The sequence below is a fragment of the Pipra filicauda genome, unplaced genomic scaffold, assembly GCF_003945595.2.
Source record: "Pipra filicauda isolate LSUMZ 115617 unplaced genomic scaffold, ASM394559v2 scaffold74_size2892960_pilon, whole genome shotgun sequence".
NCBI lineage: Eukaryota > Metazoa > Chordata > Aves > Passeriformes > Pipridae > Pipra > Pipra filicauda.
Window position 1 is genome coordinate 2,132,139 of NW_024104920.1, and position 27,524 is coordinate 2,159,662.

General features: G+C 39.9%; 1 protein-coding gene across 3 annotated transcripts in view; it reads left to right on the forward strand.

Moving 5' to 3' along the window:
• Positions 1-14,475, forward strand: part of NCK2 (NCK adaptor protein 2) — an 84,935-nt gene extending 70,460 nt beyond the window's left edge. For all 3 annotated transcript variants that reach the window (XM_039389630.1, XM_027731470.2, XM_027731472.2), the window contains 2 exons: positions 1,646-2,367; positions 11,696-14,475. In XM_039389630.1, coding sequence (XP_039245564.1) covers positions 1,646-2,367; positions 11,696-11,890 — 917 coding nt within the window. In that variant the 3' untranslated portion in view covers positions 11,891-14,475. The remainder of the gene's footprint in view (positions 1-1,645; positions 2,368-11,695) is intronic.
• Positions 14,476-27,524: the final 13,049 nt, after the last annotated feature.

A 27,524-nucleotide genomic window follows, 5' to 3' on the forward strand; every position in this document is an offset into this window, starting at 1 on the left:
TCTTGGCAGAGATCAGAGCCCGACCAGCTTCCGATTAGTGCTCGCTTGGACACTCTTTTCCTGTGATTGTCTCCCCTAGTACAATAAGCTGCCCTCATTTTGCCTGAAAGTGCAGCTGCCGGCTCTCGGCTGAAATGATGTAGTTAGAATGACATTAGGATGTAGCAGGCTCCAGCAGGAAGCAAGGAGCTGCTGGGGCAGGTCAGGAAACACTTTAGGATGATCAGAATTTTCTGCCATCTTCTGAGACCATAAGACTGTATTAATTAGTGTATTTAACCCTTCTGGTCAACGATCTCTGCATAGTTGTGTGTGTACTGTTTGTCTGTGCTGTACAGATAAGCCTGTGAAATAAGCAAAGAAGTTTTGTGTTGAATAAACAGCTTTGCTGAAGATGCTCATAGTATATGCAAGTACATATATATCCATATATATTAAAACACACATTTTGGCAGTGGAGTGGCGAGATTGAATAGTACTGAATTGTTAAAAATGAAATACCATGCATCTCCTTATTTCAGATGATTTGAAGAAACAAAACCAAAGTACCTTTTTTTATTTTCCTTCCATTCAATCTTCCATAATTGGTGTGTGCGCTCTTGTGTCTCAGCTAAGTATCTCACCTGCCAGCTGGGCTCTAGGACCATGGAGAAAAGTACAAATGCTCCTATTTCAGTATTGGTTTTGCTTTCTGCCCCATGTGTGACATTTTGGGTGTTGCTTGGTTTGTGCTATACTGAGACTTTTGTCTTTTGTTTTCAGAACTTTTATAAGCGAATTTTACAGGAGAAGGCTGCTTGTTCCCTTTATTGTTTTGTTTATATGTGCGCTAAAGCAGTCCTTGCTGCAAAAGATTGAAAGTACACTGTGTTGTGCAGTTTTTCTTCCATATTTGAACAGTCATTAGCATGGTTCCTCTAATTAGGAAAAAAAAATTGCGTGTTTAATGTTGCTACTTCTGTGCATTGTATTTCACACTATAAAGCTGTGACAGTACATCAGAATTTACAGATTATAGGGAAACATATGCAAATTGTCTTCCTCACCGTCAGGTTTATGCTGTTATAGTACATGATGAAATGTAGATGAAAGAGGTGTGGATTTCAGAGGGGGGTTTGCAGATGGAAGGTGTTGCAGCTGTGCCTGCTAGGGGACTGCCTGAAGAACAAAGAGAGCAAAACATTATCTGCAGACAAACTTTTGTTTTTATTTCTGTGCTTGCTAATTTTTGTAGATTTTCTTTCACTTGTTGTTTGAACCAAATTAAAGTCATCTCTAAAATTAAAGGGCATCGTCATTTGGCTGGAATTTTAAGATACCTAAGAGCAAACTCTGAAACATCTCAGTGACTAGCTTTTCTCCTAGGGAAGAAACCAGTGTGTTTAAGTGTGTTTAAACTCTGTTACTTCTGAGAAGAGAATAGAAGTCATTGTAACAGAAATTGCTCCTTACCTAATGGTGCATCAGCTGGATGTTAATGAGAATCTCTTAGAGGTGTTGCTATTTCCTGACTACATAGTGTTACAGAAGAGATCTCCATTTAGCAGTGTTGTTGAAGTGATGGAGCAGCATGTCACCAAATCCAGTGTTTGCAGTCTGGGGACAAGCATTCCAAGTGACCACTTTACATTTCTGTCGTTTACAGGCTTGGGAAAAACCAAGAGAAAGACAAGTGCGAGAGATGCCTCACCCACTCCCAGCACAGACGCGGAATACCCATCCAACGGCAGCAGCGCCGACCGGATTTACGATCTTAACATTCCAGCCTACGTGAAATTTGCCTATGTTGCAGAGAGGGAGGATGAACTGTCCCTTGTTAAAGGATCGCGAGTGATTGTCATGGAGAAGTGCAGCGACGGCTGGTGGAGAGGTAGCTACAACGGACAGATCGGCTGGTTTCCTTCGAACTATGTGGTAGAGGAGGTTGAGGAGGCAACTGCAGATTCACCCAGCTTTCTCAGCCTAAGGAAAGGCGCTTCCATGAGTAATGGCCAGGGCACCAAAGTACTCCACATTGTTCAGACACTGTATCCATTCAGCTCCGTCACAGAAGAAGAGCTCAACTTTGAAAAAGGGGAAACGATGGAAGTCATTGAAAAGCCTGAAAATGACCCAGAATGGTGGAAATGTAAAAATTCCAGAGGGCAAATTGGTCTTGTTCCTAAAAACTATGTAGTAATCATTAGTGATGGTCCTACCATTAACACTTCTCATCCACCTCAGATAAGCTACACGGGACCATCTTCTACAGGACGGTTTGCTGGAAGAGAATGGTATTACGGGAACGTTACCCGGCACCAAGCAGAATGTGCCCTGAACGAAAGGGGAGTGGAAGGAGATTTCCTTGTTAGAGACAGTGAATCTTCGGTAAGTGGTGCTCAGCCCAGCAGGTTTGTAATCTCCCATGCGTGGGGTACCAGCATGGCAGTGAGTAGATCCCCTGTCTTTTCACCCTTAAAGAAGCCAACAAGTCTTCAGAGCTACCAACCAATACACTTACTGCTTGTGAGAATCAGTCTGTTAGTGCAGTGGCATTTACACTGAAATTTCACAGCTGTGGTCTGTATTATCCAGGGTTTTTTTTAATTACTGGACAAGCAAGTAAATTTTCAAGTTTCCATTTGACTTTTCTTGTGTTTCTCATGCAATCCTCAAATTTACAGTGCTACAAGATGAAATAATTCTAACTAATAGAAAATTTGGTCATTAATTTGATCTTAAAGTTAATTTCAAATAGTCTTTGGATTGGTCCATTTTGTTCTTTTAATTGAATAACTACATAGATTCTTTATTGGTTGAAGTCCCATTTTAATGTATTTCTGATCTACTTAGATCACTTAGGTTTTAATAAGGTAAAGTTAGGTAAGATTATGATATACAACAGGGAGGGTCAAGTCAGCAGCTCATATGCCTTGTAAATTGAGCCGTGATGGCATCAGAGGGATAGAACTAATACTGATTATGGTTCACTGTAATTCTGAAAGTTCAAATTTAAAATTCATCTGAAAGGACTTCAGTGTGTGCCAGAGAATTCACAGTTAAAGCACTCAAAATTTAATTGTCCCTTGACTGTGATTTTGAAAAGATGACAGATTTTAATCTTACATCATATGTATAATTGACAAAATTGACAAAGTACAATTCTGTAACAATCTCAGATATTTTTATCTGACTACAGTATTGCCTGATTAAATTTCAGGCATCTTTCCTTGACAAATTTGTGCTGCAGAAGACATGATAGCTGTCAAGCTACCCTTTCTTTGAAACTCTGTGTCATTGAATTCCTATTTCTACTTAATTGTAATCACTAAATAAAGGCAAATGTAAATAAACCACAGCAGAACAGGAAGAAAAATAGTGATTAAATGAAAATAGGCCAGAGAAGGACAGGAAGAAAAATAGGAATTTAGAAATCATGAGTGACTTACAGAGGCTGTTTAGTCAACAGAAGAAAAGACTGATGTGGGACATACGGTCTTCTAAAATGTAGAAAGTCACTGGAGGATTATGGTAGTCATTAAATTACAGTAGTTCAGCTGTCTCTCCAAGGCAGCATCCTATCTGATAGGGGCAGGCAGAATACTGGATGCTGTGTAATCTTGCTGTGTCTGTCCAGCAGGTAGAAACTCACTTTCAGATCTGGATGCTGCATTGTGATTTACCTTGAGACTGTAGCTATCAACTTTCTTCTGCCTTTTGGGAAAGTACCAGAAGAACAGTTTGAAATACATTACTTAAAAAACAGTGACCACCATGGCTTGGTTTTTTTTGCTCTTAGGAGTCTACCTCTTATCTCTGGAGTAAATGAATTTCCTTGAAAAAACACCTTTTAGTTTAATATGACGTCATAACACTAAATGCTAGAACACAGCAACCTTTTAGTTTAATATGATGTCATGACGCTGAATGCTTGTAGTTTCAAATTTGCTGCCTGTATTGTTGCTGGAGAGATCATTGCTTGTGGAACGCAAAAAGATTAATTCAGAATGTGGTCTTCAAACTGTTTCCGGTATCTAACACTTACTGGAATCCCAGAAAATTTACTCTATTCATATTACAGCAAGTTTTTTGCACACCCACAGAAAAAAAAAAAACAAAACATGCCGAATTGGGGAACTTACCTTTTTTCCTGATTTTTCTACTCTTGATCAGGTCTTGCAAATCCTGTATTTGGAGGTTGTTTTAGCAATGAGAAAACTGTAGTTATGCATGTAAATGCCCCCTTTGTCTTAGTACTATTTGAGAGTTTTAGTTTTTATTAGGTTTGAAGGAATAATTTACTGCATCTCAAACTTTTGTCTGCTGTAATCTTTATGTGTCATACCATCATGTAGTTTGTTTATGTATGTGAATTATAAAACATTGGGGATTGCTAGTTTTTTCCCTGAAGTGCCAGGAATGATATAAGTGAATGGGCATACTTGATAGCATTGAGAAGAAGATCATAAAAAATCTATTTCAAGCTTATTATGTATGGAATGAAGGGTTTAGTAATAACGCTTAAATTCCTGAAGGTTGCTGTGTTTCACATGCATGACTACAGAGGGTGTTCATGCTGTGGCTTAAAGTCACCAGGAGTGTCTGCACAATCCAAACAAAAGGTCTTGATTAGAGAGACCAGACTGAATAGAGCCAAGTTGTCAGCTCTCCGGTTTGCTCTTTCCACCAGACAGCACTTCCCATTACATTGTGTTGCGAACCCACATATTAAAGCTGTGGATGCAGGGGTTATTCCTTTCTGAAAAGGCCCATAGATAAAACTGTGAATCATTCTGTTAATTCTGTGTCTGATTTTTGACCTCTTTTAGGGTTTTCTATAGCCTTCCATCACCATAGTTACAAAAATTCATCTGTATAAAAGTTTTCCTTGGATTTCTTTGAGTTTTGCTCTTATTATTGAGTTATGAAAAGCTCTCCTTGTATAGAGGAAGGTTTGTGTTATTCTGTATTCTCTTGATGAGACTGTCATGTTTTTCCATTTTAAGTGTTAGTAGTTGCAAGATTTTACAATGTTTCTCTAGGTTTAACTTACCAGATGTTTGTCTCACAGCTAGATTCCTTTAGCCAAAAATATTGTCTTCAGTTACACTTACATCTGAGGGATGCTGCCGTGGTGGAGAATATCCTGAGATGAACTCTGTAAGTTAGCTAGGAGCCTGATAATCTTCATTAATTACGAAATACTATTATTAGAACCATAAACTTGCTTGAACCATTTAAGCCCATGGTTTATGTAACAGGCACAGTTACCTACTGATAACGTTTTTGCATCTGTTACACCTAGGTAATGTCACCTTAGTTTTGGAGATCTAAAAGAACTGGCACATGCCTAGTTAGAAATACTGCTTGATTTGTTCTTTCTTTGCGGGCTGCTAGGTTGATGAAATTTATAGTCTTGTTTAAGTAGCACCCCTCGACAAAAAATGTAGATTTAACCTATGCAGTCTCTGTACAGCACCTTCTTACCCGTTTTGAATTGCAGGCTCTTCAGCGGTCAAATTTTTGTTCTCTCTGTGTAGTTCCTAACACAAGACAAACAGGTCTTGGCTGACACTGGTGGCCTACCCCACTGGGCCGGGTAGGTGATCATCATGCTTTGAAGATCTCAGATTTCACTAAGTAGAGAAGCAAATTTGGGTAGAAGAGGATTGTTTTGTTCAGATTCACCCTGGGAAACAAGTATGCTTGCTAGTGCTGTAGCTAACAGGAAGCAGTAGTATGTCAGCTCTAGCTTCTGAGCAGAGCCTTTGCTGCAGACACCCTTAGGCTTCAAAGGGAGCTTCTGTCAGAACTTGTGGGCCCCTTGCCCTCTGCTGTGGGTGGGTGCAAAACTAGTGATTAGACAAACACCAGTGCTTCGTAGTCCTATTAGGTCTTCTCATGAAGCAGAGAAGGTGTTATTTTTCTCAGAGTAGCTCTGTTTATTAGCACGAATGATCTATGCAAATTTTTTGATGATTTCAGGAGCAATTATTCATTAGGAAGTAATGGCTACCTTCTACTGGTAGCATCACAGCTATCAAATAATAGTACCCCATCCTAAATGGAGTTTCAGGGTATAGTTTTAAGATGGCACTGACAACTGTAGGTGTATTAAGAGGATACTGAAGATCGTGGGTGTGACTGGATTTGTGTCAGTTCTTTGAGATTATATTTAGCTCCTGTGTTCTTTTTCCTGTAATAGTGATAATAGAGGGAGGAGGCATAGGTTGAGAGTTTGTATGTTCTTCTGAGGTGCTAATTCTGTAGCATTCATGGTTCCATATTTTCCTGGGGGTTTAATCCTGCAACTGTTGGAAAGAAGCAGTGAAATGTGACAACTGTTTAAAAACCGAAAATTGGTCGTGTTCTGTGACATGCAGTGATTGATGAGTGCAGCGGACACGAGGAGAAAGTTTTTGTTTTTTTTGAAAACCAGCATAAGGAAATATCCTAGTGGTTTATTTTAAATGGAAGAACAGAAATCTTATTAGAGCTATATTTGAAGATCAATGGAACCAATTCATGTTTCTGACCTGTGTAATAATGATTTCAGAACATGGCAAACATTACATAGGGGGGAGAAGAGTATTTGGTTATGTCCAAATGAGGTAAAAAGGTTAGGAAAAGGAATTAACCCTCCCAGACCCAGATGGCTCTTTCCAGACTGACCTTAGATCTTTGGGCTGTGACTTTGGTTTTTTGGCTGGGTGACTGAGGAGGAAGAGGATTGAGGAAAAACCTGGGTATGGAAGTGGTAAGAGTTGTGGAGCCCCAGGGTGGGCTCACAGATGGGAGCTCAAAGGGTCTAGAGTAGTTTGAGGAATAAGTGCATGAGAATATCTTTCTTGGAGAAAGGGCATTGCCAAATGGAATTGGACTGAAAGAAAAAATTTGAAATAAGGTATAGAATCAGTAAAAGGCTTTCAGGGGGAGCTATTTGTCACAACCTTGCCATTTATGACAAAATTATTGTTTAAATCTCAAATAGAGATTGTAAAGAGAGAACTCTCTTTTCCTGTTTAACTTGTTCTTGCTCTTACGTTGCTTTATAACTTGTTTTCATGATAGAGTTGTCAGTTGGGTTTTGGGGGGATTTTTTTAACAGATAATGAAGTTCCTGACCAAAGAAATAAAATTAAAGGAACGTTTTCCTACCTGTTGTTTTCCACATGCTGTAGGCACCAGCTAGCTTATGGTCATCTTAGTTATAGGCGAGAGTTAAAATAAAGGAATTGGAAACAATTCAAAATAGTACTGCACCTGGACTGCAGGGCTGCAGGTGTATTACAGCTAATCTTTAATTTTCTCTTTTAGGAATTGATTTAACTTCAGGTTTAGGTCTTTCCATTTATGATGGTGCAGAAATATTCACAGGTTCCCTGTCACGAAGCTATGCTCTGTAAATCTGTTGCAGAATCGTCAGCTCTTCTATAGATTTCAGGGATTAAAGATTACTTCTGATGTGCCTTTATTTAGTGTATGTCTTTTATTCCTGGAAAAGTTAGTTTGCAAACATCCAAATGTAGCAATTAATTTAAGATGAAAAAGGAAGAAAAACTGGCCAACAGTTGAAACAAAATAGCTTAAACAGTAAATAAAATAAACAGACTTGAAGTAAATCCAAGGAGGTCAGCAGGGAACCAATTTAAACTGCATCAAACCAGCGTAGTTTGAATTGGCAATGTTAAGAGCAATAGTTTATTTAGAGATTTTTTTAATAGTCTTTTTAATGAATTTGTGTGTTTGTTAGGGTGGGAAGGAACCAAAATAAAAACAGATACAAGTCTGATTGCTTTTGCTGTTCGTACTTCAATCCTGTAGAAGTTACTACTCTGAGACCAATAAAGGGTTTCAGGATTTTTGCAACAGCTGTTCAAGCTCTTCCATCTCCTCGCACCGGATGCTGACTCTTAAAAGAGTTAGATCAGCCCTTCCGCTTTTTAAAGATTTTTTTAATTAAATCAGATCATGAAAAGAATAAACTTTGTAACATATTCTACAGAAAATAAGTCATGATAATGTCTTCTATTTATGTATCAATCTAATCAGCAGCTCCAGGGCTGGGGAGAATAGGCAACAGTTCAGGAGAATGTTCATTCATTAAAGTTATAATTAAAATGGCAGGAATAGCATTTAGTGTATTGTGTAGATTACTTTGTAAAGATCTAAGTCTGGCCAGTACCTGGGTTGTAGGACAGTAGATCAGAGGTCCAAGAGCTATTCCTCTGTGTGTCATTAGCACATCCTTTCTAAAGGTCTAAAGATAATGATCCTTAACAGATAAAAGGAGCTTTGGAAGCTCATAACTTTGACGTGCTGAAAACAAATGGTTTGTCAGAAAACATTGAAACCTTGCTGAGTGCGAAGTGACTATTTCACTTATTTTTAAACTTTTGTCATAACTTCTTTCCCTGTTCCTAAAACAACAAAAAAAATGTTTCATTCAGATTATGAACTTCCCATTTGTAAATTCTTCTGTTTTAAATGAGGACCTTTTGGTTACTGGTTTTTGTTTGGCATAGACATCACCCATGGAATCAGCAGAACTTAGTCAGCAAGACTTGTTCTTGTTTTTTGAATCCTAAACAACTAGTCTGCTGTAAGTGCCACCCTCAGTGCTGTCCTTGGAGAGACCCTACAGACCTGCCTGGTAGCCTGTGTTCAGAGCACAATGATCAGCATGCTGCCTGGAGCCCATGCCCTAAATTTCTTTTCTGTGAGCCCAGAGTCCCAGACCTGCAGAACTTCATTTGTGCAGGCCTGTGCTTTGTTACTGTTTAATGGCTTCTGCCTGGGGCTATGGAGATACCCACTGGATCAGGTCCTAGGCCTATGTGGTTATGGCCACTGGAGGGTTTGTCCACACTGTATTTGAGGCCTTAACCACAGCACAGTGTTGGTACAGCTGGGTTAACTTTAACCCAGTGGGGTAGGTGCTGAAAATAGGCCAGTCTTGGTGTGAGCTCTGTGCAGGCTTGTTTGTGATGCTCCTGAGGTAGGAGATTAATATCAGAGATAGTTGGCTTAAAATAGCAGTTTTCAGACTTGGACTTAGGGATGGATGACAGGGCATAAATCATATCTTGGGTGGAGCATTGGAAATCCCAAATGTTCTTATGCACATTTCTTTCCATCACTTTCCCCCACCCTCCCCAGTCCTCTCCTCTTGGCAGACATGGAGAGTGTTCTGTCTATTTTGAGCCAGTAGCTGCTCAATGCCAGAGGAAGCCTTCCTGACAGAGCCTACACTGACCCAGTCGAGGCCTGGTGACACTGGGTTGTAGGTGGAAGAAGTAATTCTCCTACAGGTGTTACATAAAATTTTTTTAAAGAAGTGATGCTTGTTGATCTGGAATGTAGAAGAGGGTTAGTCCAAAGATATGAGGAGCTTGCTGCTGCCTTGAGCAGTATAAGAGGGGAAGAACTGCTGAACAAAGCAAAGGTGTGAGTCTGGGGAGTTGGGCCAGAGCCAGATCAACAGGCACACAGGAGCTTTGTTTGCTGTGAGCAGGTCACATGGAGTCAGAGGGAAGGCAGAGAAAGCATTAGAACTAAAACAGGTCAGGGGGGAGATACAAGGGATGAGATTTTGGGATAAGGCAGAACATGAGGGATGTGTAGGGCAGACACACATTATTGCAGAATCAAGGACAGCATGCCTGAGAAAATGCTGTCCTACAGCTTATTTGGGTATGTACTCAGTGTGTATCTGACCCCTGCAAATGCAGCATAGAGGACTCGGTGGCTTTGGTTTTGTGAACCAAAGTCTGGTGACAGCAGTAATGTGCGAGGGCTCCTGAGTCCCCTGCTTTGTCCTCTGCAATGCCACAGCTGTGCTTGGGGTGTTTCATAAGGCGATGCCAGATGGTCCCTTGTGGGCTTTGTTTAGCATGGACAAGTTCAGGTTTGCAGTGCTTGCCCAGCTGGAGCAGCAGTGTGGCAACGGGTTGTGTCTGAAGCCTGGCACGTGCCTGAAGTTATGCCTTCAGTGGACTGAGACCCTGCAGCAGTACCTCCACAGTCACATCAGGCATTACTTATCTCCATTAAATGCTTGCTACAAACTCTAGTGTGTGCTTTTTATGTTTTCCTGGTGGCTGGCGACACCTGCCTCCATCCACCTATCACAGGACAAACCCATACTCTCATCTGTCACTTCCCACTCCTATGGGGAAGGGACAACCCAAGATTTGTAGATGGCTGTCATCAAAAAAGGAATGGCAAAAACCAGAAGGATCCAAAAAAACTTCATGAAATTTTATTAGCAAGCTACACACTCGGCATAAAAATTCGTATATGTTTTGCCCCTGCCTTCTAATAGGAAAAGAAATAATAAAAGATATAAAGAGAAAGTGAAAGGGAGATCAGATAGGAAAAGAAAGGAGATCACTAGTCCTGGGTCTAGCATCAATCCAGCCGACAGGGTGTCCAGGATCCTGGGGGTGCATCACCAAGGCTTTGTGGGAGTGCCTTATTCTAAGTAAGTTTTCCCCACCCTGGAATTAGGTTTCTTGCTCTTCATATAAATGTGTTAGCATGTGTAGTCTGTTCTTCTGGACCTTTCTGGAAATGGGTCCAGGGAGGAAGGGGGGGGCTTTGAGGGTCTTTTGGTGGTCTTGATCCCCCTCTGCTGGACTTGCCTGCTCCTTGACCCATTCCTGCACCTGGACTGTTCTGTATCGTGCAGTCTCCATGGACTAAAACAGGGAAGTTGGCCACAGAAATGTGCTGCCCTACCTCTGCACATCCCCATTTTCCAGCCACATTCTTTTCTAACTTGCCTGCTTGAATGGTCATCGGTATTTGAGGCACAGCAACATGTTAAATCCTTATTGCCCAGGCTTCTACACTATCTCTGTAACCAGCCAGCAGTGGTTGATGGCTGGAGATGGAGTTCAGCTGGAAGCTAGGGACAGTGTGTCCTTTCTACCATCCTATGGTGGCATGTGAAGAAGAGAGTGGAATGGCCTCATCCTGGCTGTTTGGATGACAGTGCTCTCTTTGTTAAAGCAACTGATTGCCAAGATGAAGAGATTTATCATGAGAAATTGTTTGGTTCTGAATAACTTAATTAGTGCTTAAATTTTCTCTTTTGTGGGGGGTGGTGTAATGGTGAGATTTGTACTGTGTTTTTATTCTATAGCTTTATCTTTTTTACGAAGAAGGTGTGCTCAGTGGAAGAAATGATTCCCCATGCGTGTGTTAATGAAGATAAGAGGTGAATGTGGTTTTGTCTTTTGCAATGCAAAGCAAGAACAGCCCTCTAGTGGTCACGGCTTTAAAAAAAAGTGATACAGGGAATTTTCTTCATCTCACCCAAGCAATATTGCAGTAATTGCATTCTCCAGGGCACTCTAGCAAGGAAGGCATACATGATAAAAGTTTTTCCCTTCTCTTTGACATTCTCGTGCTTCTAGATTGAGTAATTAAGATAATATTTGCAATTTAGTCATGTAATTGGCAACTTCAGACTGCATCTGGGGAGCTTTCACTTAACTGACTTAACTGTGCACGTTAATAACAATGGCAATTATTTATTGAATAATAGGCTATTGGGTTTCTTAAATAGCTAAAGCACTGAGCTGTGGAACAAAGACTAACAAATTACCGTCAACTGTATGACACAGTTTGTTCTTGAAACCACAAAATTACGCCTACATTTTGTTCACGTTTATGTAATTATTTTTTTTTCTTTTTGAATTCTTCTCAACAGCCCAGTGACTTCTCAGTATCTCTAAAGGCGTCGGGGAAGAACAAACATTTCAAGGTGCAGCTCGTGGACAATGTCTATTGTATTGGGCAGCGACGCTTTAATACTATGGATGAGTTGGTGGAACACTACAAAAAGGCTCCCATCTTCACCAGTGAACACGGGGAAAAGCTATATCTTGTGAAAGCACTTCAGTGACGTTGAAGATGGACTTGGCCACCTGGGCCTCTTATAACTTACAAGCCTTAGGTCCTAAATTCACTTTTATAGAACAGAGCAATATCTGAAGCAGGCTTAAGGAATAGGCTCTTTCTAAAGTGTTTGCTCTGTCAGTTGCTGTTTGTCCTTTTCTTTTTTTGTTTGTTTGCCTCTTTTTGTGTTCCAGTTCTGTTAATCTCCGACCACCTCTCTTCAGGTTGAGAGTTTCCCTCGGGTGGCCGTGGTGAGCACTCACCTTCCCGGCTGAGTTCAAAACTCCCCTCTCTTGTGTACGTTTACATAGTTAGCTCAGATCAAGGAGGGGCGTTTTCAATTCAAACCAGTGTTAATCTGTTCAGATTTGCTCACACAGGCAGAACTCTCCGTTCAGAGACATCGGGCACAGTTTGAATGCACTGAAGCCGCAGCTGCTTAAGTGAGAGAGAGTAGACATAACAGTTGTGGCTGTGAGTTCTGTAGCAATATCGCTTACCGGGTAGGATATTACAAAAATTCCTAGTTCCTAGAAGCACTCTTTACACTGTACTCTGCTATTACATTGCCTCTCTGACTCTTTGTGAAGAGTACACTAATTAAAAGCATTTTGTAATAGTACTTCTTAAACTACTATGGTAAGATTGTAGTAAAAGAAAACTATCTAGTGTATTTTGGTCTGTAATTGCAACAAAGAGAAATTTTATTTGAAAGTTGATTACTAGAGAAAGAATAAATGAATCGTAAAGGCTGAATGTTTTGGTAATCTACAACCAAATGTGCCATCCACATAATGCTTTTTCCTCTTGCCCTTCTGCTTGTTTGAATTAAACGATTATGTATTTAATTCTCAAAGTAATATGTATCTGTAGCTGATTGTTGACACTAATACAGAAGATTAATAAAAACTGATCTTGGGACAGGGTGGGGCGGGCTACCAACACTATATATATATTTGCTTTACAGAAAGAAATCTTCGGGTTTTACAGAGGATGATGTGGTTGGTAGGAAGAGACACACAGAATGTTTATGAAGAAAATGCATTTTTCTCTTTTCTTTACATTTAAAGTCCTTTATGGTTTAAATATACAGTCTTTAGATGGCACATTCCTGAGATTGAAGAAGGGATCATGAGATCTCAAAATCTTGCATACTCAGTTTTTTGGATATTGTAATAAAAAAGATATTACGTCATGATGGAGTACTGGATTTATCCTTGGGTGGTAGTCCTGGTGTTACTTTGTCAACGTGAAATAGAGTGAATAATGAATTTGTTTGTCTTGGAATTTGTGTGGCCTAAAAAGGAAACGTCTGTGACTGCAGAGGACAGTTTTGATAAGAGGCAGTATCTAATGGGCTCTGTCTTTCTAGTTTCTGTGATAATTAAGTCCATTGATAGCTTTAATGAAAACTGCAAGATGGACCTGTTTTCTGGTACCTTTTTGCTATTAAAACACATTCCTTACCTATTCTGTATTTCATCCAGTAGTAGTACAACTACCTCTGTGCATAACTCCAGTGCAGGATAAGCAGACACCAGCACTGTCTGACTTGCTTGGGGGTTAATCATGACACTGCCAGGAGACTGCACTGTACTTCTGTGAATGAATTGCAGTCTTGCTCAGATCCAAGAGGCAAGTACAATTTTTGAACTTCTACGCATCTACTATTTTCCCACCACTCTTGAAATCTTATTTCTGTAAGGTTTTCTGAATTGACAACTGTATTTGAATTAAAAACTGTATTTTTCTGTATGTGCATTAACTAAAATTTGGGCAGTGATACTTGTGCTTGGTAAAGCTTAATGAAGGAAAGCAGTGATTCAGAGCAATCCAAAATGATCATGCATTATCCTGAAGAGCACCTATCTGTGACTGTCTTCTAAGAAGATAGAAGTTTTCCTTAGGAAGTTGATGAGAAGTACCAGTTGTTTACAATCTGCCTACAGAGGGACTCCACAATGGGCTGCTTCTTAAACTTCATGAGTGAATTCTGCAGAGAATGTAGGGTTTTGCCTTCTAATACCTAGTTTTTAATTAGGTGAATCTGAGCATGTACCGGGTATGGCAATGACATTAAGAAAGTCAACTATATGTTGTATAAGCATTTTCAGGTTTCAGTGAAATGCTTTTAAGTCTCATTGTCTCTTTGTAGTATTTGGAAAAAGTATATATGGGAATGGTTTACCTTTTCAGTAAACTGATTATGCTAATTACTCTTTCATGCCCCTTGTTCATTTCTTTTCTGAAATATTCCCTAGTTTCTTGTCCAGCCTATGTATTCCTCTTGGAATTTTTTTCACTTTTTTCTATAGTCCCTTTTTACAAGCTCTCTTAGTTCCTAACCCCTTTCTAGTCTTAATAGCTTAGAACTAAATCAAATACATATAAATGAAGGTTTAATTATATGCTTTATATTTTAATGCTTTGTTAAATTTTGTTTGGATTTGTTACCTCATCCTCTGTAAACAGCTTCTGTGTCTTAAGGTGTGAATTGTTAAAGTTTTGGTTTTTTTTCTTTTTTGGAAGCTGTTAGTTAATTTATGACAAAGTGCTGTAAATTACTAGCTCAAATAATATTTTTCTTTTAAATAAGTCTCACCTGGGTTTTGCCCATGCTATATTTAATCAACATGGTTTCCATTCAGCAGGCTCATTAATAGTTCTTCAGTTGTTCTTGTCTTTACTAACTGAGATATATTCATGCAAGTTTTGCTGCTTTTTGCTGCCCTTTGGCATCTTTTGTTGCATTTGACCTGAGCATTAACAATCCTCATTACTAACTGCCCAATAAAGGGGCAGTAGACATGGGTTTTATTTTTATTTTCCTATTTTATATGTACCTTTCAATTGTTTGACAAAACCTCACCCTTATTTTTTAACTATTTATAGCCTCTTTGTCAAAGCTTGGGGGAGGGGTGGTTTTTTTTAATATGAGTGGAGTCGTGGTGACCTGAGTTTCTTTGCCTGCAGTATTCATTAAAAGCTCAAATAATTTCTAATGGAGTAGAAGTGTTGATTTTTCTTTATGGTGTTCAGTCTGGCTTTTCCCGTCATGCCTGGTTTGTACAGGTCTATAAGTTGTACCTCTAAGTATTATTCCTGTGCAGCTGTTAGTGTTTTGTTGCCTTGTTTGTGACTATAGAGGAATATAAGTGAGTTGTCTGAATCCATAGTAATTACTGTATTTTCCATGCAGTGTCAGGAATTTGAGATCCGTGTTTTTGATTTTAGGTCTTGTTGACAAGTTCCCACTTGAAGTTATCTTGACTGTTTGTGGTATCACCCCGTTTGGTATCACATATTAGATGGGGACAAATTAGTAAAGGATTAATCTAAGAGTGAACTGAGAGCATGCCAGGCAAACTCACATGGATCATAAAAGCAAAGGATTTGCTTAGTCTTTGCTTTTGGGGAGAGGAAAAAGGCAATAAAGATGTTCAGTTGGGTATTTAACAGGAATGTGGACTACATGAATGAACTGTAAAGTCCCACACTTGAGTGATTCTGCTTAGTGTTCTCTATTCGGATATTTTTGTCTCATAAATTTATATTAAATCCTTAAAGTTTATAACTGTTTTTCCAAGCTTTTATTGCAGCTTTTCTGGTACTATACAGTTTGGTCTGGTTTAATGGTTTCACTATGAGGAAATAGAGATCTTCCGCACTTAGAATGATACCTTTTGTTATAACACAAAGTTGGAGTACTTTTAAAATGCCATCATACAATTTCACCTGTAAAAATGAGTCAGATTTTTGCCTAAACTATGAATCAAAAACTAGAAAATGGATCACAGTTCTTTTGAATTAGATCTGGCAATTTACTTAACAAAAGCTACTAAATAATTGTAAGGGCATTCGTTTCTTCTTGGTCTTAAAACTAATTTAATTCTGTGCTTTAGAGGTAAATTAAACTTGTGCAGTCTTGACAATCTGAATCTAACAAGTTCTGTTTTCATACTCCAGTGGGATGGGATGACTCATTTTTAAATGGAAACTCATTAACATATTTATAATGGTAAATTGTGAAAGTTGTATTGCTAAAGCAACTCTGAGTTCTTAAAATGCACTAGTAACCCTGAATCTTCCTATTCCTTTCTCTTCAGTACATTCAAAATTCACTGTAGTTTTTTATAAAGTGGGAAAGTGCAAACCAGCAAGAGCACAGGATGCACAGTCCTAAAGAGTGTTTAGGTCACACCTGGACCATGTGAATGAAAGTTTGTTGAATAAAAGGAGGATGCAAGTAAATGTTGCTGTTCACTCACTGTTTGCACCTAGGTGGAATAAGCTTTTGAGTAATAGGTAAATCAGTTTTGCAATACTGTTCTAGAAAGTATACTGCAATTGCAACCCAAACGTGCAGCAGCTTTAGTATGTGCTAACAATGCCTAATGTACGTGTATGTTCCTTTGCCAGTGTCTTGTGAAAGCAGTAGCTTACTGTCTTTTTCTCTATTTTAGGTGGGTATTCATATCTGTAGCTGTTGTATATAGTTATAGTTTGTTGGAAAATCCAACACACAGAATGGTTTTTGACCTAAATTGACTTCACATGAAAAATAACCTATATATAATATACTTAAAACTGTAGTATTTTATGGTCCTTTGCATGCTGCTGGGACCATATGCTCTTTTTGTATTTCAAAATGCAAGTTTTTTCTGGCATATTCTTAGTGTTTCTTTTTTTGTTAGAAAATAGGTTGTCTCCCCTGTTGTTACTTGCAATGTCCACCCAAGCTGGTACAGAAGCTGACTAACAGAAGTGGCATGTAACCATTGACAGATTAGGCAAGTTTTTCCTTGCATTTTCTTTCCCATGTGGTAATATTAAACCTTTTAAGAGTGGGAGGTTAAACAAAAAGATAAAAAGAAGACTGTTTAACTTCACTCAGCAGTGAAAGTTCACAGTTCTGAGAAAAAAGTAGCAGGTAAGAAATGTTCTTTTCTATTTTCTTAAATGGATTTAATTTGGAATTTAGCTTGACATATATGGCACTAGTACATGAAATATTACAAAGGTTAACAAATTAATGCTGATTTAGTCCATCTTACTGAAGGATTGGATGGATAAAATTGTTAATCTCAATGTCCTACTCTAAGAAAATAGTAGTTATCTTAAAAGGGGAGAACTGGGGTTTTGGGGACTTTTTTGTTGGTGGTGGGATTTTTTCGTTTTGATTTTTGAGGGAAGACTTCAAAAGTGGTGTCTTGCTCGTTTTCAAGCTATATTTTACTTCTGAGCTTCTTCCCAAGAAACATCTCTTGGGTGTGAGCCAGGCCACAGAGAATATGTTAACTGTTATTATTCTCCTAGCTGTAATTGAAACTGGTGGTGAATAATGGGTTACTTTTTTTTTTAAAATTTTGATGTCCATTAGATTGGAGACGTACATCTATATGGTAATTAATTAGTGGGTTCTGTGGGTTACTGACTTAGTTTTTCATCTGGGTTCAACTCTCTAAAGTTAAAATAAGCTTGATGATTTTTTCTTTTAATTTCTTTTTACGTCACAGAACCAGTAGTGCGTTCAGTGCAATTATAATTGGTTATGTAAAGAAGCCCTTCAGTTGTGGGAAGCTGGTATGTTTGGAATACTAAGTCCATATATGATGATGATGATAATACAACCATAAAGAATTGCAGGTAATGGCACCAGCAGACAGTCAGAGAGAACAGGCTCCTGGGATCATTAAGCAAGTATCTTGATGGTTTCTCTTTGGCGAATTAGGATGTTTATTTTCATTTGAATATAGATAGGTAATTTGTAAAGTGAAACTTAACCCTTTTTTGGTGTACAGTGGGTTTATACATAAATAAATTTCAGGAATTGGCACTGCAGGAGGAAATGTGAGTGTTGAGGCTCCAAGAAAATGAAGGGTACTGGTGTTTGTGGCAGCTTTTCCTACTGAAGATCCTTCTAGGTTTATATCCCAGTGAAAAGTGGAGGACTCCTTCGTGTTACTTGGTTTTGCACTGGCATCAGCCTGACTTTGTGCTGCCATGGCCTGACTTTGTGCTGCCATAACCTATCTCCACCAAAGACAGGATAAGTGTGATTATGTTAGAAGATATTTTCATAATGTCAGGGCTCTTATGCAACTGCCTTGGGCTAAGCACAGAGTGCAATGTGAAGAGAAAAACAAGTTGAAGAACTCACCAGAAATGGTTGGGTGTCATAGAGAACTCATTAAAACCAATTATTTTTGTCCTTTGACCTTACTAATTCAACAGTGAATGCTGACATTATCAGTGTTTGATGTTTTGTGTTAATAAGACTCAAGAGTTGTTTCTTGTGCTAACTGTGGTAACTTTGGTCAGATGTGCCCCTTCTCTAGCTTGTCTCTGTGAACTCTGTGAAATCATTCTACTATGAAATTTAAAATGGTTTAAGAGAAATTATGTCTTCTTTCTAGCCTGCGTTTCTGATGCACCTACATTGTCAACCTTCTCATGCTCTTTAGTATTACCTCTTCTGTAAAAATGAGAAGTCTGAGCATGTTTCAAAAGTTAGCAATCTCAGCTCAGTCCTTTGCCATGTGGTGAGCATGAGATGACCAGTCAATGGGCCCCTTGATGGCAATATCCTATATTGTTTAACAGTGGTCTTGGAGACTTGTCTCCCTAAATTAACATAATATTTGTCTTTTTAATTCTTTTTTTTTGTCCTTTAGTGTTTTTTTTTTTTCTCTCTACTTTTTCCTCAGAAATACACATGCTTCTGTCTTTGGCAGTCCTGTTACTTCCCAGAAAGTCTCCTTGTCCTCGGCTGCTCTTCTGGAACTTTGTGGCTCATTTGGAACAATGGTGTTTCCATCCAATATTGGCTTATTGGGAAACAGTACTCTTTATGAATTACATGATCTTGTGGTGGGGAAAATAGGAGCCAAAGGTGCTTTCCAACGTTATGCTGTTTCTGGGAATCACTTTATGCTGATAAAATGAATTCTGGCCATTCTTGAGAAAAGAAAGAAAAAAGAAAGGGTAACAGGTAAGAGTTCTGGATTAAATAAAAGAGCTTTGCAAATGCTTGCAAATCATTCCAAAAGTGTAAGAATGGAGGAGCTCATTATATAGTGCAATGTCAGGAACTACTTTAGTTACTGATGGAAAGAGGAGATGGCTTTCCTCAGTGTTAGCAGGACACTAATTCTGCAGTAGTCTTGGAATTTCTGAAGAACAAACCCAATCACCTTCAGGAACGTATCTGAAAGCAACCTGTGCATACTACAGTTCTGAACCTTTGAGGGTAAGGCACTGCACAGGCATCTAGCTTGAATTTTTGTTATTTTACTGTTAACTGCAATGATTTTACTTTTATGATGACTCAGATAAATCATTTTTCTTGTGTTTTTTTCTAGTACAGTTACACGTGGTCTGGCATCGTAATCATTCAAGCTGGTTGAGCTTCCAGAAACCCTGCTTGTCCTGTGCTTTGTTCAACAGCACTGCCATCCTACCCTGTTTGTACTTGGTTTCCTACTCTGCCTTTTTCTTTTCTCAGCAGTATTCTCTTGTGCTTCTTCAGTTTTTCAGCTCCTTCTTTTTGTCTTCAATTATTTCTACACTCCCTCCATTTTTAGCCTTTAATATTTAGAGCCTACTTAATGAACAGGAAACTTTGCTGTACTCCACACTTCTCCCTTATACACCCAGGTTGCAGAGGAGCAGGCCCAGTTCACAGTATGGAGCTCTATTTCTGCTGTGGGAACATCAAGGAACAGGCTGTCAAGCAACTTTATTGCTTGAGCAAACCTGTTCTTATTCACAGATCTGATTATTGGATGATATAATCCCTGCTTGAATCAGCAGCCTGACTTTTGGACTTCAGTGCACATGTTCTCACTGTGGCAGGCTTGGTGCTCAAACAGGCTATGCAGCTGCAATTCGGAAATAGGGAGTGGAAAATTACATGGTCAGTATTTCTGCATATTTACCCGAAATGCCACACAACATGCTCATCAAAACAGAGGCAGTGAAATTCTTTTGTTGGTATTTGGGAGTGATTGCCCATCCCTCCTTTCTTGCTGAAGTTTCTTCTTCCTGACCTACTGGATGATATTTTCCAGTACTGAACAGAGAGAATAGCAAGGGTTCCTGCAAGAGAGTTGCAATTCAGCAGTAGCAATTTTTGTGAGATCTGATTTGCTTGAATTGCATGGATGCATATTTAGGCTGATACAGTGGAGTTGTTACACTGGCATGTAACCACACCACTGTGTTATCGCTGTAAATGCCAGTTTGTGCTGTTTATTGGGGCTGTTATAATTATGGTGTGTGCTATAAAGTCTTCGTTCAAAACCTGGTATCATAAACAAAGCTCTTTAATTGAAAAAGGAAAAAAAAACAGCCCTCAGCCCACATACAAAAGGAAGGAACAGCTCAAACTGGAGAGCAGCCAAAATAATTGTTCTATACTGTACAGTGATGATGGAGAGCAGACAAAGAGCATACACTGAGGAGCCGTGGAAATGAAGCATCATAAAGAGACTGGCAACAGTGCTATTAGGAGTGTGCTCACCCACACGAACGGAGTGATGCATATGTTGGCACCAGCAGTGAGCAAGAGAGGAGTTCAAAATGATCGCATGAGGCGTTTGCTGAGGGAGTGGGCTCAGCAGGCCCAGGCCAGAGGAACTTCAGTTTTGTTCTGGAGGAGTTCATGCTTTTTCTCCCAAGATGCAGAGACAGGATATAAATAGCAGTGATCTTGAATAAGCAGTCAGCCTCTGCATCTGCAGCAGGAAATGAAGACATCTAAGAAATCCCCTTTGTCCTGATTAGATGTTGTGTGCACATGTTTACTTTCCCTCCGTTTAAAAGACTTCTTCAAATTTGATTTGTTCCAGAGCTGACTCGCTTCTCAATTCAGAATCAGCACACACCTTTCTGTAGCAGAGTGATCGCTGATTATATTTGAACATGAGTGCAGCCTTAAAATTCAAGTTATGATAAATTGTGATCTAGGCAGTTAGAGGTTTTCATGTTTATCTGAGATGATAGATAGGCAGGTACTGAAAAACAATAAGAGTTAATGAACACATTTCTTTCTCTGACTGTTTTCACCCTTCCTGTAAGCCTTTCAGCCAATAGGGAAGTTTGACAATGCTTCCTCCCCTCTGAATTTCTTGCCCTGAAACTCAGGAAATTGGCCAGTCTTGGTACTGTCTTCTGGTAAATGCTTACAATTTACACTCACCATGTGTTGAATATACAGGCTTGTTAACATATTTCAGCAAGATTCTTGTATAATTATGGAAGCACAAACACAAATCACTGCCTCTCAGTGATGCTGCCTATACTGATAAGTGCACATGTACCTTATCTAGCAGCCTGATTGTTGGTTTGATAATGCTTTGCTTTTTAATGGGCAGTGACCATGAACTGAGATGCAGAAAAAAGAAATTATTTGCAAAGAACCTTGCAATATTATGCCATAATCACAAAGAGCCTCAACATTTACTTTACGTGTTTTCTAAGGGCTTATACCAAGGCAGGCTGAAATTTAATGAAAAGATCAAAATGACTAGACTTGGCTTTGGATCAAACTCTAATACAATTCGTTTCTTACTGACTTTTGTTTGATATCAAAAAATATTAAGACTTGCCTTATGATTTTAATAGGCCTAATTTTAGAGGATATAGGGGATCAGAAATGTTAATTTCCATTCCAGAGCAGCTAACTGAATTATACATCTGTGTTTTCTAAACTATCATAGGCGAGGCATATTTACTTTACCAATCTTGCAAAAAGGATAAAAAGTGGAAATGGTGCCAAGTCGGCAAAGAAAATGTCATATGAAAGAGGATTTCATGCTTACTTTGCTATGAACTATTGCACTGTTCTTTAACTGAACCTGACTTTCTAAGTTTTCTACTATAGAATTTGCCTTTTCTCAGATTTTCTGGTTATTAAAATTCATCCCTCCAACTTCACAGATCCCTTTCCTAATGTTATTTGATCCTAACTAGAGGAAAGTGGTTTAAGTGATAGATATGTTTTGAATGAACGAAACCTTAATAGTAAGAATTTAAAGAATCAAAGAATCACAGAATATGCTGAGTTGGAAGGGACCCACAAGAATCAAGTCCAACCCTTACCCCTGCACAGGACCATCCCCAGGAGACACACCACGTGCCTGAGAGCATCATCCAAATGCTTCTTGAACTCTGTCAGGCCTGGTGCTGGGACCACTTCCCTGGGGAGCCTGTTCCAGTGTCCAACCACCCTCTGGGTGGAAAACCTCTTTCTAATATCCAACCTAAACCTCCCCTGACACAGCTTCAGGCCATTCCCTCAGGTCCTGTCACTGGTCACCACAGAGAAGAGATCAGAGCCTGCCCCTGCACTTCCCCTCATGAGGAAGCTGTAGACTGGGATGAGGTCTGCCCTCAGTCTTCTCTTCTCCAGGCTGAATAGACTGAGTGGCCTCAGCCACTCCTCATACAGCTTCACCTCAAGGCCCTTCACCATCTTCATTGTCCTTCTCTGGACATTCTCTAATAGCTTTAATACCTTTCTTATATTATGGCACCCAAAACTGCCACAATATTCGAGGTGAGGCCGCACCACTGCAGAGCAGAGTGGGACAATCCCCTCCCTCAACCAGCTGGTGATGCTTTGCCTGATGCCCCCCTGGGCATGGTTGGCCCTCCTGGCTGCCAGGGCACTGCTGACTCATATTCAACTTGCCATCGACCAGGACCCCCAGGTCCCTTCCCATGGCACTGCTTTCCAGCATCTCATTCTCCAGTCAGTACATCCAGGGTTGCCCCATCCCAGGTGCAGAATTCTGCACTTTCCCTTGTTGAACTTCATATGGTTGGTGATTGCCCAGTCCTCTAATTTTTCAGGGTCTGTCTGCAGGACGTCACTGCCTTTGAGGAAGTCAGCAGCTCTTCTGAGTTTTGTGTCATCTGCAAATTTGCTTAGTATCCCTTCAGTCCTGCATCCAAGTCAATTATGAAGATGTTGAAGAGCCCTGCGGAACCCATATTATACTTCTTCCAGACTTAGAAACCTCAAGTTGGAGAAGAAAAGAATACTATTATTTTCTTATTTTATTTTGTTTTATTTCACCTTTCTATTAATGTTCCAGCTCTCCAAGGAATAAGTAGGGTATTACTGTGCCTGTGCACTTGGAACTTATGTTTCCATCCCATAGGGGTTTCACAAGTTTTCTTCATCTATAGTAAGCTGGTATTAAAAAGTACATTTTGGATGTCTCATAGAATCGCCAAATGGTTTGGGTTGGAAGGGACTGTAAAGATCATCTAGTTTCAACCCCACTTTCATGGTCAGGGACACTTTCCATTAGACTAGATTGCTCAAAACCCCATCCAGCCTGACCTTAGGCACTTCTGGGGATGGGGCAGCCTGTTCCAGTGCCTCACTACCCTCACAGTAAAGAATTTCTTTCTGATGTCTAATCTAACCCTACCCTCTAAGTTTAAAGCAATTCCCCCTTGACTTATTGCTACATGCCCTTGTAAAAAGGCCTCCTCCAGCTCCCTTGTAGCTCCTCAGCCTGTTTTTCATAGTAGTGTTGCAGCCCTCTCATCATTCTCAGGGCCCTCCTCTGGACTAGCTCAAATAGATCTTTGTCTTTCCTGTGCTGGACCACCAGAACTGGATGCAGTACTCGAGATGGGGTCTCACCAGAGCAGAGTAGAGGCACAGAATCACCTTCTTTGACCTGCTGACCACACTGCTTTTGGTGCAGCCCAGGACATGGTTGGCTTTCTGAGCTGCAAGCACACGTTGCCGGCTCGTGTCTAGTTTTTCATTCACCAAAGTACTCCAGAGTTCTTCTCCTCAGGGCTGCTCTCAATCAGTTTTCTGCCCAGCTGGGCTCTGTGCAGGTGCATACAATCCTTCAGTCTTTGGAATTACAGAGGAGACAGTGTCCCGCACTCTCCCAGTTTTGGGACTTGTCTTTGGGATAGTCACTTGTTGCACTATCATAGTGAAAAGTTTATCAATATGTGAATGAGCTCAAAAGGTAGGTTATGAATGGTTAGTTCCTTCATCTCATGGGTTTCGATGTTTACCTTTGTGATGGTATAGCAATATAACACAAACCGTAGCTGAAGATTGGCAGTTTGTTCTTCTTGGGTTCTCTTTCTTTCAGCTTCTCAGTCCTCACTGCTTAGTTATGTTCCTTTCTTCTCTACTGGATGAAACAAGCTTCCAGTCCTTACTCTGGAATTCATTATGAGATATTTAGTGTTGGAGATTGGATACTTGAAAGAAAAGAGCAGCATGTTTCCAGGCAGGGATCAGGTCCTAACAACTGCTTGCAGAAGGATTTAGTGAGGTTACACCTGTTTATCTGCTGCAAGCTGGTCTTTTTTTCTTGCTGCCATTTTCCCACGTCTTCAGTGATTCACAGCCTCCTACACTGTGGTCCACTGGGACTGCCAGAGATGACTTTGTTATTAGTTGATGTTTCTTGGATGACCCAAGTTTTCCTTGTAATCTGATTCCATCAAGAGGATGGTGTTAGGCCTCTGGGATTTTCAGGAATGACTTGCCTTGCACACACTTAAGGAAAGCTTGTTCAAAGTGACCTAAAAACTTTAAAGTCTCAAAGGAATTACCAGTTTTCTGTTCTGGCCTCGAAAACATGACTTCCTGAAATGCCCATGTTCTTTTGGATAAGTGTACTTGCTCCATGCTAAACTCTTCTGCTCACCTCTTCTCTAATCCTAAACTCCTCTCTGCAGGCACGGTCACAATCCTGTCTGGACATGGGGCACCCATGTCAAATTACCCCCCATGTCTATGTAACCCAACTGTTGTTCCTTCCTCTTGTATGTGTGTGCTTAGTATGTGAGATTTCTAGATCACACATGAAACTGAAAGCACAACCTTGAGCCCTGTTTATGAGATACCATTAAAAAGGCCTCTACACACTTCTGCTTGTCTTGGATGTGTGAAAGTCTGCCTTTTTGACAGAGTGGTATGTGATAATAAATCACAAAATATCACAAGATTTCTTCTGTACACTGTGTACATTCTTTGTAGATTCCCCCCAAAATACAGGAAATTGAAAAAGGAATTATAAAAATAAGTGGTATTTTGTATTTTCTGCCAGTGGTTTAGACCTTCCGTTTCTTTCACATGCTTTGCAGCACTGAGAAATATAAACACGACTAGTCTCTTCCTTTTTCAGCACTGCTTAGCCAGTGTATCCCTCTGCTGCTCGAATTCCTTGCCAGAGTTGCCAAGTGGCAAATCACATGGATTCATCACGAGTGGATGTTCATTCACATGAAATGGCTTGGTGCTGCAAAATTTTTCTATAGGTCACTGATTTGCCGTCGTTCAGGTGATCAGCAATGTTATTCATCATTTCTTTTTGCTGTTGATCTGAGCTACACTTACTCTGTGAAGAAGGGTGCAGAGCATATTCAATATAAATCTGAACTGCGCAATTCTCTTTTAAGGCACATGTCATAAAGATACCAAAGAATTACTTCCCTTGCTGTTTCTGCCACAAATAGGATTTAGTGTAAGCCAAGAAACTTCAGCTGATGTTCCATGTTTTATTGCATGTCAGGCAAGCCTGGAAACTTTCTTCATTAGGGCTGTGCATGCTCTTGACTGATGAAATATTTCACCCTCTTCAACAGCGGAAGATTGCTTAATTAAAGGAAATAGGTAGTGTATACTATATCAAACATTTTAGTACTGAAAACTTGGAAATGAGAATTAATAAATTCATGCAGAAGCGTGCTTACAGGGAATTAATGACTGTTGTTATGCTGATGATTATTCATTTCCATTTTGAATACATTGGTCCGAGAATAATCTTAGGATCAAAAAAAAATTAAAAATGGAGATGTGGGGACTTGAAGATGGGAAGTCCAGGGCTGAAATGTTTTTCCCTCCAGTGATAGGACATAAAAAACCACTGGCTGATGCTTCAGGTAACTGTGACTGTCATTTGAGCTCTGCATGTGGCCCTGGGACTTTTTGTTTAGATTTCAAGCATGCCATAATGCTGAGGCTAAGGCTTAAAGAGAGCTGAAAATAAAGGGGTGAAATGTTAAGGAAAGCCCAATTTCATGCCAGTGGCTGGCAGGAAGCACAGTGAAGGTTTGCACGATCTTCATAAGGGCTTTGGTGTCATCCTTCTCTCACTGACATCCAGAGTCCTCCAACAGGCTCTGAGACTTGAATCAGACCTAGTTTGCCTGGATTATCAGTGCAACCTCTTTTCTCCCGTCTCGCTTCTTCCAGAATAAAAGAAACTGCCTCCCAGTTCTAGGACTGGAATTTAAAACACATGAGCAGTATTAAGATACGCAAGTAAGCCCTTTATAAGAAGGTGCCCCATGGAATGGTGTTTGAAGAAAAACTGAACATGGGTTAGAACAAGAGAAAACCGAGGTACCAAAGTGTGAGTTTTTCATGCAGCAAGCATGAAGTGGGGGGTGACAAGGAAGATCAGGATGAGGAACAAATCTTCACCAATACTCACACAGGAAGGGAAGAGTGTTAAATCAGATCTATTGACTGGCATTGGTACAAAACTAATACTTTTCTTTTAAACACAACTCTGCCGTCACAGCTGTTTGGTTACTGATGTCTCTTCCCAACAAGACATTACCTTAATACAGAGAGGACACTTTGAGCTTCAGGAACAACTGAAACTGTGACATATTCTCAAGCACGGTTACGCAGACAGTTTTTTCTAGTGCATTTTTACATATGCGGTTTTATCTCCTGAATGCTTGTTGGTAGTCAGACTTCCTGAATTGTTACTGCTCACATTAAGTGGTAGGAGGAGGGAAGAGTAAAAACCTGAACATTTATGACAGTAGGCTTCTTTCCCTCACTGTTGCAAAATTGTTGTTGGCAACAACTGACATCAACGTGGGGGATTAGAGAAACACAAGAATAGCACAAGGGATTAAAAAGACAGTGTAAGTGGCTGTAGAACAACATCTTCCCTCTCCCAAATGAAATTTTTTCACCCAGTAATTCATCTATCTCAGCCCTTGTTAAAGTTAGTGGGAGCCTTTCCATTAGAAGGATATTGGATCAACCCCAGATCCTCCATGCTGGGTGTAACGGACACAGTCGTTAAGCTCAGAGGTGAGCGGAAGGAATTTTATGACTGAAGAGTCTGTGTGAAATTTCAACCTTCTTGAATCCAATGGTGAAACTCCCATTAACTTCATTAGTGCTGGGATTTTGCCACTAGACTCGGCACGAAGTGAAATCAATGTGACAAGAGTCAGTGGGATGTTTGACAACAGAGGTGCTTGCTGTGTTTTACCCGCGGCGGGAATGCCAAAGCATAAACTGTTTTCACTGTTGAAGTTTCATGCTGCCATTTCAGTGGCAATAGGGGTGAGTTGAGCTCTACTGCAGCTGCCTGTCTGGTACGGAGAGAAATTCTGGCATGGCACCTGACACAGGCTTTCCTTCCAAAATTCTCTCTTGGGAGTTTTCCAGTATATCCAGAGGTGGCTGTATCTAATATGCAGCAGATAACTGGAATATAGCACACTTCCATCCAGCACCAGACACCATGCCTATAATCCCTACCCAGCTGGAAGAAAGCATAAAGCAAGAGTTCAAATCAAAATAAGGAATTTGGAAGAAAAGAAGCTTCTAAGAAAGCTTCTAA